The sequence below is a fragment of the Ochotona curzoniae genome, unplaced genomic scaffold (assembly GCF_017591425.1).
Source record: "Ochotona curzoniae isolate NIBS_2020 unplaced genomic scaffold, NIBS_Ocur_1.0 contig_2210, whole genome shotgun sequence".
In the NCBI taxonomy this organism is placed as follows: domain Eukaryota; kingdom Metazoa; phylum Chordata; class Mammalia; order Lagomorpha; family Ochotonidae; genus Ochotona; species Ochotona curzoniae.
In genome coordinates, this window is record NW_024465369.1 from 52467194 (window position 1) to 52478972 (window position 11779).

At 40.8% G+C, this 11779-nt stretch overlaps 1 protein-coding gene across 3 annotated transcripts in view; it reads left to right on the plus strand.

Moving 5' to 3' along the window:
- CCDC150 (coiled-coil domain containing 150) overlaps nucleotides 1–9671 on the plus strand; it is a 74969-nt gene extending 65298 nt beyond the window's left edge. Inside the window, exons 20-26 of one of the 3 annotated variants that reach the window (XM_040971909.1) lie at nucleotides 2578–2704; nucleotides 5274–5468; nucleotides 5819–5887; nucleotides 5978–6139; nucleotides 7156–7242; nucleotides 8884–9003; nucleotides 9308–9655. In XM_040971909.1, the coding sequence (XP_040827843.1) occupies nucleotides 2578–2704; nucleotides 5274–5468; nucleotides 5819–5887; nucleotides 5978–6139; nucleotides 7156–7242; nucleotides 8884–9003; nucleotides 9308–9424 (877 nt within the window). In that variant the 3' untranslated portion in view covers nucleotides 9425–9655. Of the gene's footprint in view, nucleotides 1–2577; nucleotides 2705–5273; nucleotides 5469–5818; nucleotides 5888–5977; nucleotides 6140–7155; nucleotides 7243–8883; nucleotides 9004–9307 lie in introns of all 3 variants that reach the window. The other 2 variants (XM_040971911.1, XM_040971912.1) reach the window with 2 other exon arrangements.
- Nucleotides 9672–11779: the final 2108 nt, after the last annotated feature.

The window sequence follows — 11779 nt, forward strand, 5'->3', positions numbered from 1 at the left end:
TCTCTGCACAAAGATGAGTGTTAAATGCTTAGGGTAAGGGTAACTGTCAGGGGAGAAGTATATAAAGGACAGAATCAACATCATAACTTGGGGATCTACCCCATTTCAGGGGAATGGAAAAGAGGCTAGAGAGGGAGCATTTAGAGAAGGAAAAAGTCAAGAGGATGCACTATATCAAAGGCAGAGTTAGTGAGTTGGGGGATGTTGCACCGTCAAAGAGAATGAGTTGTAAGAAAATGGTATTGGGGCTTTGCAACTAGTATTTACCAATCTTCCAGATGAATAATTTCTGTAGATATAAAATATTTAATTTCAAAGTAAATGACTGAAGAGGAAAGAGGCAGACAAGGTGGTTGGTTGGTAGAAAGGAAGAAATCAGGCAGCACCTCAAGGTTTAAAAAAAAAATTACTTTGCTGTCTTGTTTTCAGGTTGGGAGGAACCTGGACCATGATGAAAAAGTATGGGGAAAGAACCCAGTAGACCTGGGGAAAGTCAAAAGTGAGAGAACAGTAGAGGAAAGAAGATGGGTGACTACCCAGAGGATTCTTCAGGAACCAGTATTCAGTAGTCTGATATTTCCCTTAAAAGAAAATAAGAGTAGGATGAATTCTTAACATTTATGGCATAATACAGTACCCACAGTGGCAATATTGTGTTGTATACTTTAAAATATTGAAAGGATATATCTCATGTTAAGTGCTTCTGCCATAATGAAAAAAAGAATGGAACTTGAAATGATAGTTTATATGGAATATAAGCAGAAGTAGCAACTTGAGGTATAGAAGGAAGTTAATTCAAAGTTAGGATCTAATTTAAAAAGTCAGAATTTGAACTTTGGGGACAAAATGGTGATGCCAACAAGGATGATGATATAAGAACAATTAACACTATTTGTATAACATGTTTCAGGTAGTAAATTGAACATTCAGACACATTATCTTCAATAATAAGAACACTCTGATGGTAGATATTTGTTCCCATTTTACAGATAATGAAATAGGCATGGGAAGATATGTTGTCTCATACCCATAATGAGGATATCTTGTTAGTTCTGGGAGTTGTATCCAGATTGCAATAGGCTAAAGGTAAAACCCATACTTGCAGTCACTTTGCTGTAATAAGCATAGCAAATTTAAAGGGAATTTAGAAAGCTGTTCTTTCAAGGAAATTAAAGTGTAGTGCTGTAGAGATAATGATTTTGTTCCATCTATTATTGTCCATTTTTCAGATAGTGGCTATGACAAGAATGTAGGAATATATAATAAATAAATTTTTAAAACATAAGTGTATTTAGTGACTTCAAGATCTTTCATGTGTTTAGGCTATGCCTTTAGGACAGGTGTTGGTGAGTTTTAGAAGTGGTGTACCAAGGATGATCCACTTATGGGCCAGGGAGGGGAAGGAGGAAGGGACAGGAAGTTGTACCTGTTGGAGCCATCTGTGACCCCAAATGGACAAGCTGAGTTCAGTACTGAGGGAGCATTCAGAGACACATGGACAACCAAGGTGTGTAATCTTCCTTAAAGAGATTGTGAGGAGAAAAAAAGGGAGAAGGAAGATTGCGTGTCATAGTAGGCTTTTCCTAAGAATATGTGTGCATGGATTTCAGTTTTTTTGTGCCAAAGTAAACTTTTAAATTCTGTTTTCAACAAACTTCTTAAAGTATTCTTGTACTAGTAACTCAAAATAATTATACTTTAATAAGTCCATTGAGGTTTTAACAACTGTTTACTTATCAACACACAACATTTTGTCTCTTACTTCAAGGGATTCAGCTTCCTCAAAAGCTTAGGCTTGAAAAAAATGGAAATCAAAAAACCTCCTTATAAGAATAAAAAAAAAAACAAAACAACCAACCAACCAAAAAAACTTAGGCATGGTTCTTGAGCAAGGAACCCAAGTTAAGAACACTAATTTAATTGCTTCTCAGCCTTTTGGCTAAAATCAATGGAATAACACTAATAATATAAGGATTTAGCTTTTTAAGAAACACATTGATTTATTTTCATTTTGTTTGAAAGGCAGAGAGGAAAAGGTGTGTCTTTCATCCACTTGTTCACTCCCTAAATGTCTACAACAGTCGGGGTTGGAGGAGGGTGAAGCCTTGGAGCCAGGAAATCCATTCTGACCTGCACGGTTTGGAGGCTCTCACTTTAAGGATAAAGAAACAAAAAACATATATACATATATAAAAAAAAAAGATAAAGAAACAATAAGAAGCCTAAAGTTAAGGAGTGCATAGCTGACAGCAAAAAGAATGGCAAAAGAACCAAATACCTCTTTTTTTTTTTTAATATGATTGCTTCCTCTAATATTTTTCCTAGATCTAAGTTTTTACTGCTTGAGTTGGATCTCTTTATGGAAAAACGACTTTTTGCTATCTTTATGCTGCAGGTGAATGTCCTGCTTTTTTCTTATTAATGAGCTCTAGATCCATGGGGTTCATCTAATGATTAATCCACCACTTTGCAACTCATTTTTTCCACTCTTATGCAGTGGTTCACATTCCTCTCCAAATCTTCTTACCACTTAGGATGAGTTCTAAAGGTGATTATTAATGATCTTCTTCAAAACAGAGAACGGATGACTGAAGAATCCAAAGTGGAAGCAGAAATGCATGCTGAACGCATAGAAGCTCTAAGAAAGCAGTTTCAAACAGAGAGAGAAACTACAAAGAAGGCAGCACAACGGGAGGTTGCTGAGGTAAGAAGTCCAAAGGGACTGTGGAGGATGTTTACTGATGTTCTCTGACTCTTCGGATTCTCCTTTGATCAGCAGGTTGGGCAGTCTGTGCTGTTTGTAAAGCAGTACGCAGGACGCTTCTCATGTACAGTCCCTGTGCCCACAAGAAAGGCCTTGATGAGAGCTTTTGCATCCCCGAGAGATAATTGTGGGATAGAGGACTAAGGAGACTTCCATCTGACAGTCATCTGTCTCATCAATTCATTTAACGTCCGTTATCTGTCATTCTTTTTCTGAGAGGCATTCAAGGACATCAGCAGAAGACCAGGCTCTCATGTGTGCTAAATGACACTTGTTTTCTATAATCTCCACTATAGGCAAAACATCAGAAAACATTTTGTGGGTAGCTAAAATCTGTGTACAAATTGGAAAGAATTCAGAGTAAGGCAATGCTTACTAAAAGGTTTATTGGGCAATAGAAGGACAGTAATGAAAGCACAGGGTTGTGTGTTACATAGATGGCAGCGCCAGGCACCCATGTAAGCACATGGACAAAGCTTAGAAAGAAACAGGCAGTGTGAACAAATGAACAATGTTGTCTTGATCAGAGACATTGGAAAATGTCAGAAAGAGCAGTTGCATTGATGAGGCTGGCTGGTGAATGCCCTGCCTACTGACTGGTGGGAATGGCATGTCAGGTCCCAGAAGAACACAATTGGTTTCTGGGCAGAGGGTGATAACAGTGACCGCAGTGGGAAGCAGAGAAGAATGAAGAGAAACTGGTGGTATGGAGGCTCTTAAAAGTTCTCACAGTTAATTTGGATATTAGCTCATTAAAGTCAAGCAAAGTACTGGTATTGACAATAGAGAATTTTTAAATGGAAGAGGCATGTTAATATAAGTCGTGAAACAGACATTCATTGTTACATTGTGAACAAAGTAGAAGGAAATAAGTAATTCCAAGACAGGGTTGGGGTGACTGCTCTATTTTGCAAAATTTGTTGCTTTTAGTAATTTCAGTTAATAGATACCATTCACCAAATGAAACTTACATGATAGAAGATAATTCTGTGAGTTGTGAGGCACTGTATTAATATAAGTGTTATAAAAGTAAAATTCTGTGGGGAACTGAAAATGTACCTTAAACGTAAAAATGTACCTTTAGTCAAAGCATTGTTCAGAATACTTATAAATCTGAAAGCTATTTTGTAAGAACTATCAAAGATGAAGAATTTGAGGGGATACCCACAGAAGGGTGAGTGTTGAGTGACTAGTAAACAGCTTCCATGGGCTCTTGGAGTTGCCCGAGTTCCAGCCCTGCCTCTGGCTTTACTGTCTAAATATAAGTCATAACCTCTGAATCTGAATTTCCTTAATCATGAAACAGAAATCATCACTACTTTCCAGGTCTGTTGCAACATATTTGTAGGGAAATGATCACTGTGTCTAAACGTAAGTGTCAGAGCGGTGATTAGCAGTGTATTAATCTAACAGGTTAGCCGGGTGGTCATACAGATTGATGTAAAGTCGCGGTCTGGGAGCCAGTTCCTCTTGCAACTCTGGCATCACGTATCAGGGTCCCAGTTTAAGCCCTCTCTGCTAAGGTGCTTGGGAAAGAAGCAAGACACACAAATGCTAGGATCCTGCCACCAATGTAGGAGATCTGGAAGGAGTTCCAAAATGTCTGCTTTGTTAAATTGCTTAAGGACAGAGCCTGGTGCAATAGCCTAGTGGCTAAAGTCCTCGCCTTGCATGAACCAGGATCCAATATGGGCGCCAATTCTAATCCTGGCAGCCCCACTTCCTATCCAATTCCCTGCTTGTGACCTGGGAAAGCAGTTGAAGACGGCCCAAAGCCTTGGGACCCTGCAACCATAAAGGAGACCTGGAAGAAGCTCCTGACTTCAGGTGGGGAAGTGAATCAGCAGACGGAACCTCTTCCTCTCTGTCTCCTCTATGTATATCTCACCAATAAAAATAAATAAATCTTTTTAAAAATTGTTTAAGGACAAAAAGCAATAAAAAAATCTCAGTGATATTAAATAAGTAGCTGTCAAGCATTTAAATGGACTACAATGCAATTCATTTTTTCTTGTCTACACATGAGATTGCAAGTGACAGGAAAGGATTCAAGCATGGTAATAACTCCTGAGCAGTGACCGCGCCAGGCCCCACCCCCTCCTCTGTTATCTCTCTGTTGTGTATTCTATGAGGTAGGCCATCGTCATCTTCAAAACAGAACAGATGACTGAAGAATCCAAAGCAGAAGCAGAAAGGCATGCTGAACGTGGGAAAGCTGCAACCTGAGTTTAGGTCTGACTCCCAAGCTGTGCTCTTAAAAGTCAAATCACACACAGAGATACGGGTGTACACATGCATATGATCTTTATCCATTCTAAGATATTTTTTTTAGTGTTAAAAATTTGAAAATCACCTGATCTGTTCTGTGCATTGGTTTAATCCGACATTAATGCCTTACCGACTCTTTTTGAAAGAAATATCCAAAGAGAACAAACACAGGGAGAAAATGAAGCAAGCTTTTCTACCTGGAGGGTAAAAATAGTCCAATTTGTTTCCTTTGTGTTCCAAGCTGAAGAAAGCCCTTGATGAAGCCAACTTCAGATCCGTGGAAGTGTCTCGGACCAACCGGGAGCTGCGGCAGAAAATTACAGAACTAGAAAAAGTGCTAAACAGTAACAAGGAGAAAATAAAGAATCAGAAAGCCCAGATTAAGCTCTACTTGTCAGCTAAAGCGAATAATGTTCAGAACGTCGAGAGGATGAAGGTTGTATGAGAGACCCCCAGCCTCCCCTCACTCACTCACCCTGTGCAGGCCTGGCCAGCTGATGCTGAGGGAGGCAGGTAGCAGAACCTTGATGATGGTCACACCTGGACGGCAGGCAGACACCTCAGGGGTTGGTCTCTTTTTCGGTGGAGGGGCTGCTGTGTTAACGTCGGTGTTGACTGTAGTGGACTTTGCTCTTTGGGAATCGGGAGGGCCACGTGGGCAGAGAGCCCAGTAGGAACTGATACCTTCGGGTCTTACATGGGACTCTGTCATCCTATAGCCAAAAAAGAGCAAGTCATTTTTTTCCACTTATCATCTTTTAATATCATTTCCATATTTACTTTCAGCAAATAGAAACAGAATTGAGGCAAATGGAGCTCATTAAGGACCAATATCAGAAAAAAAACTTTGAGCAGGTAGATGATTTTCACAAAGTCTTGTTTTCACCGTTCGTGCAAAATCCTGAACTTGGCCAGCCTCAACAAATGCCTCCCTCTTTGTTCCAGTCATTGAGCATCCAGAGATTTGTTTCGGAAATGAGTAACCTGCAGAAGGAGATGCAGCTGTTGGCCAAGAGTCAGTACGATACCTCAGCACGGAATAAACAGCAAGAGCTGCGACTGGAGACAGAGAGGAAAATAAGACAGGAATTAGAGAATCGATGTCGGGTAAAAACATTTCTTAAGTTCCATCCCAAAGATTTTCAACAAATGGCATATACCAAAGCTCAGCATTAGAACACTGAGCTTTTCAAAAATTCTAACAGGTACAAGTTGTTCATCTTAACCAACTCCTTAGAATAACAGTACCTAGAAAGAACTCTGTAGCCCCGAATATCACAAATGTTCTTCATTGTCAGTTTAATAAAAGTTACACTCATTTCTATGTATACATGTGTGTATTTGGAAGTCAGAGTTAGAATGAGAGCGAGCTCACTCCCCAGATGGCACAACAGCCAGGGTTGATCCAGGCTGAAACCAGGAACCAAGATTTTCATCCGAGTCTCCCGTGTGAGTGAAGGGACCCAAACACATGCACGCTCTCTCACTTTTCCCAGGCCGTTAGCAGGGAGCTGCCTCAGAGGTAGAGCACCGTTAGTATCAACTGGCCCCCATTGAGAGGCCAGCAGTGCCAGTGGCAGCTATACCTACCATGCCACAACACAACACAACACAACACAACACAACACAACACAACACGTGGCACCCCGTGTTATATTCATTTTGATGAATAGCTAGAGCTTTCAAATACGATACCAGATCCTAAGGAAAACTGCTGGATTGGATTGCATAGCATTGTAACAACTTTGTACTCCTTGGTTCTGTCCTACAGCAAAATGCAGTTGCTCTTATGAAGACCCCTGGCTGTTCCCAGCCTGATAACATATCTGTGTTAAGAAACCTTAAGAGATCATTGGGTTCTATTGATAGGAGTTCTCTACAAGGAAAAATGTCCCTCAGGCTCTGAAGAAACATGTTCATCACTTTCACCCTATCAAAATCAAAGTATGGAATGATAGCTATAAGTTAAACTGAAAGTGGTGATTTTTATTTTGTATATTGATAATGTCTAAAGTTAGAAAGTACCTCATCCCACTTGCCTGATTCTCCATTTATTACAATAGGAAGCTTTGTGGTTCTTGATACTTTGGAAGTTCATAAAAGTCTTCCTATTGCATTTTCAGGAATTGGAAGATACTGTCAGACACCTGAGGAAATGTAAAGAGGCAACAGAGAATAAGCTGAAGGAAGCCAGTGTGGAATCGGAACAGGTGAGCTGCACTTGGAGGACACAAAGACACGGGTCGGTGGGAGGTCTTTCACTAACATGGTTGTCAGGAAAGCAACTGCAGACCCAGTAATTTTTAAGCATAATACCTGTGGTAAAGAATAAGTCATTTAAATTGAGACTGTGCTTCCTTGGGCTGGTGTGGTAGCATAGCAAGTTGATCCTCTTTTAGCAGCACTTGCATCCCGTATGGGTGCCTGTTTGAGTCGCTGCTGCCCACTAATGCACTTTAGAAAGCATTGGAGGATGACCCAAGTCCTTGGGCCCCTGTACCCACTGGGGAAACCCAGAAGAAACTCATGGTCCCAGCTTTGAACCACTCTGGCCACTATGACCATCTGATGAGTGAACCAGGGAGTGGAGGATATCTCTTCTCCTTTCCCTTTCTGTCTCTTACTCAAGTAAAATAAATAAATCTTTAAAAGAACAAAAAAAGATCCTGTGTCCTCATAACAGAATGTTAATTAAACCTGAAGTACACGTTCTTGCCTCAAGTATAAGAGAAAACCAGCACATGCATGTGGATTTTAATGAATTATTTTTGGCATGAACTGTTAGAAGTAGCAGCTTTTTGTTGAATCAATACTGAAGTGTGAAGTAGGATCTATTTAATTAATTTGAGGATATGCTTTCTCTGTTTTAAACTTAAACTGGTCTTATTTTAAGATCATCAGCCAATTAACTCCCTAAATGCTCATGATGGGCAGGAGCACAGTCTAGGTGTTCCACATGGATGGCAGGAATGCAGTAGTTGAACACTCACCACTGCCTCTCTGGGTCTGCATTAGCATGGACCTGGGAATCAATGTCACACAGGTCCAGTATGGGACATAGGTGTCATAACCATGAAGCTAGGTGCTGGCTCCCAAAATGGGCCTGTCAAAAAGAAAAGTTGATTTGAAAAATAAAATTAGAGATGCCTTCCATCCTCTATTTCACTCCCGAAATGACCAAACCAGAACCTACAGCTCTGTGCAGGTCTCTCACATGAGTACAGGGGTGCAAGCACATGAGCCATCTCCCACTGCTTTTCCAGGTGCATCAGGAGCGAGCTGGAGTGGAGAAGGGGCAGCCGGGGTAAGAATGGGTGCTCGAACTGAATGTCATCCTGACATGCAGCAGCTTAACCCCGCGCACCAACAATGCCACTCCCAAAATTAGCATTTAGGAATTTAAGTCATACATTTTGAGCTATAAAGAACCTTTGAGATCATTAGTCTATCACAGTCACCTTGTTTTCCAGATAAGAATACAGAAACTCATGGGACCAGTGTTATAAGAGCCCTGCAGGAAGCCTTGGTCAGAAATTAAAAACATGAGTCTGGCTATCAAATGCAAAGAGCTCTTCATGTCTGTGCTTTGCTTTCCAATACCAACATGTGCTGTGATTCCTACTTTTGTTGTGGTTCTCTTATTAGTTCCATTTGACCAAGACACATTAACCAGTGTCTGAAAAGCAGCAACACTGAACGTGTTAATCCTTTACTCAGAGGTTTTAGTGGGTTCTTCAGATAACTTATTTGAGTCTTTTACCATATAGGTAAAAAAATCTTTTGAACTAATTCACCAAGACATTTGTAACTTTCTTTGTAGTAGATTTTAATGATAGCATTCACATGTTCAGATAACAGCTAACCTGGAAGAAGCTCACCGCTGGTTTAAGTGCAGATTTGATGGCCTACAACTTGAGCTGACAAAGAACCGGCTACAAAGGCTTCCCCGGGAAGACAGGTGGCAGGAAGAGGTAAGGCTGCAACTTGACTGTCATAAACAATTTTAGATTTATTTCTTCTCAGATTTCCAGTTACAGAAGTTCTCTCGTCATCTAGCTACCATCTCCACTAATCCTTAAGTTTCTTTAACCTTAAATTTCTACTGCTAGGAGACCAGGGGACTGAATTTTGTTCTTAAAAATTCTTCCTCTACCAAACTGTCTTGATTAAAACCACTCATCTCAATGATTAAATGGCACTGTTAAGAGACAAACAGTTTCTAACCAGTGCAGTTAGTTTTGAACAGTTAGTGTAGTTGTGTTTTCTTTCCAACAGGACCAAGATAAAAGGCACAATAACATGCCCTTCCAGTCTGCTCTGCAACGATGGGAGACTAAACAGAATCTTAGGCTTATGCCCAAGAAGTATCATTCTGACATAGAGAGGAAGTGATGTCCTTGACAAAGGAGCTTCTTCATGTATTGCCACACCTCCACGATTTCACCAGCCCAACAACTGGGGCTGGCCTGTTTCTACAATCATAAGAACGTGACGTTTTTGATGTGGGCTAAAGATTTTGAGCCGTAGTTTATCCTTCTATGAACTCTTTTATATCAATACTGAACCACCCCATCTTTATTGTCCTTTTCCCTGTTTTCCACTCAATAAATTTATATTAATTTGTTGTATGATAGGAGATACTATTGCCTGCTACATCTTGTTTTTCAGTTATTTTGAAAATGAAATGCATGCATGAGTCTTCAGAAAGGTCATGGAAAGCCTGTATTGTGGAAAAATGTGTCTTTTCATGAGGATAAATTCCATTTTTCCATGAACTTTATTGAAATATTCTTCATGCATATCAAGTGCTGGGTAATAACTAGCAGAACTTTCTAATTTTTTTTTTACTTTCTAACCTTGAGAGGCAGAGATAAGAATAAGATACTCCCCTCCCCCCAACACCTCATAGGCTCACAGTGGAGCTGTACACTCAGCCAAGGTCTGTCTTGTAGATGGAAGCATCTAAATACTTAAGCCATTACTTGTTGCTTCCCAGATGCACCTTAACAGGAAGCTAGAATTGTAAGCAGACCCAAGGAACCCAAGTACCCAATATGAAGTGCAGGCTTTCCAACTGGAATCTTCACTTCTAACTCAAATTCTAACTTTGATAAAACTAGCATCTCTGTCCTTAAAAAAAATAAATAAAAATGTTTCAAAAGCAGAAACAGGGCTGCTGCCATGGTATAGTAAGTTAAACCTTTCCTATTAGTGCTGGTTCAAGTCCTGGATGGCTGCTCTGCTTCAGATCCTGCTCCTTGTTAACGTGCCTGGGAAGCAGCAAAAGATAGCCCAAATGCTTGGCCCTTGCACCCAATATAGGAGACCCAGAAGAAGCTCCAGGCTCCTGGCTTCAAACCAGCCCAGCTCTGGCCTACTGGGGCAAGAACCAGCAGATGAAAGATCTCTATCTATCTCTGTCTCCTCCTCTCTCCCTGTGAAATCTGCTTTTCAAATAAAAATAAGTAAATTTAAAAAAAGGCATTGGAAGGGAGTAGGATGGAAAAAAAGAGATCTTCCATCCTGTGGTTTACTCAACAAATGCCCAGAATAGCCCGGGCTGTGCCACACTGTGGCCAGGAGTCTCAAAGTAATTCCAGATCTCCCACATGGCTGGCAAGAACCCAGTGGTCAGGGTCTTCCCAGTGACTTTCTCCTGATGGTTTGGAGCTGCTAGTGCAGCATATAGTTTGAGACAGATAAGTGATCGGGTGGAGGTGCTTGGTTTATGAGTGTTGCTTCTGTCCTGTCTGATGTAGTCTTATCAAGTAAACATTAAGAAATTGAAAAGAATACCAGATAGAATCTTGGAGAAGTTGATGCGCCCTGCACTATGAATCTGAAAAACAGACAAAACCATGTTTGTGGCCTGCCTTGCAGAAGGTCTGAGATGTTCAAGCCTAGTCCCCCTTGAGGAGAACAGACTAGTATTGATCCCACGGAGGAGGGGATTGAGAAGGCATGGAAATCAAGGATTGGAAGAAGTTCAAGACCTTTCGTGGGGTGTAGAATAGTTGCTTGGGTAAGATGGTTGTGGCTCATTGATTGCAGAGGCTTATTGGAACGGGTCCATTGTCCTTTGACTTTCAGCAGTGAGGCCCTGTCATTGATGGGTGTCAAAGCATATACACTGGAGCAAGTTTCCTTCATCTGGTGTGTAAATGTAAAACAACTGTTTGTTCCCGTGACTTCAGAACCTCCTATTCCTGTGAGGGTAGGAAGATTTTAGGCTTTGTGCCCTCTGTTGGCCGTCATGGGTGGTGTTAACAAGATTCTCTCTGGAAGTGTTGAAGACTGAACAGCAGACTTAGGTGCAGTAGGTTAAGTCACTTCTTGCAATGCTGGCATCCAGTATAAAAACACTGGTTCAAATCCCAATTGCTCTGTTTTTCGATGTAGGTCTGGGAAAGCTGTGGAAGGTTGCCCAAGTACCTGGGCCCCTTCTGCCCATGTAAAGCAAGCCTGCATGAGCTCCTGGCTTCCACCTGGAGTGGTTGAGCCATTTGGTCAGTTATCTAGCAGATGGAAGATTTCTTTCCTGTTTCTCTGTCACTCTGGCTTTCAACTAAACAAAATAAAACTTAACAAGAAAATACAGCAGTAGACATCAGGCAACTATCTTGTTCAAGCTAGATGCAATATGAAGTGTCAGTGTTAATGCAGATACTTCACTAAATAGAAAAGCCTATCACCCACAACTACTTTGATGCTGTAGTTTGAATGGGTCCCCTCCAAACTTTGTTTTGA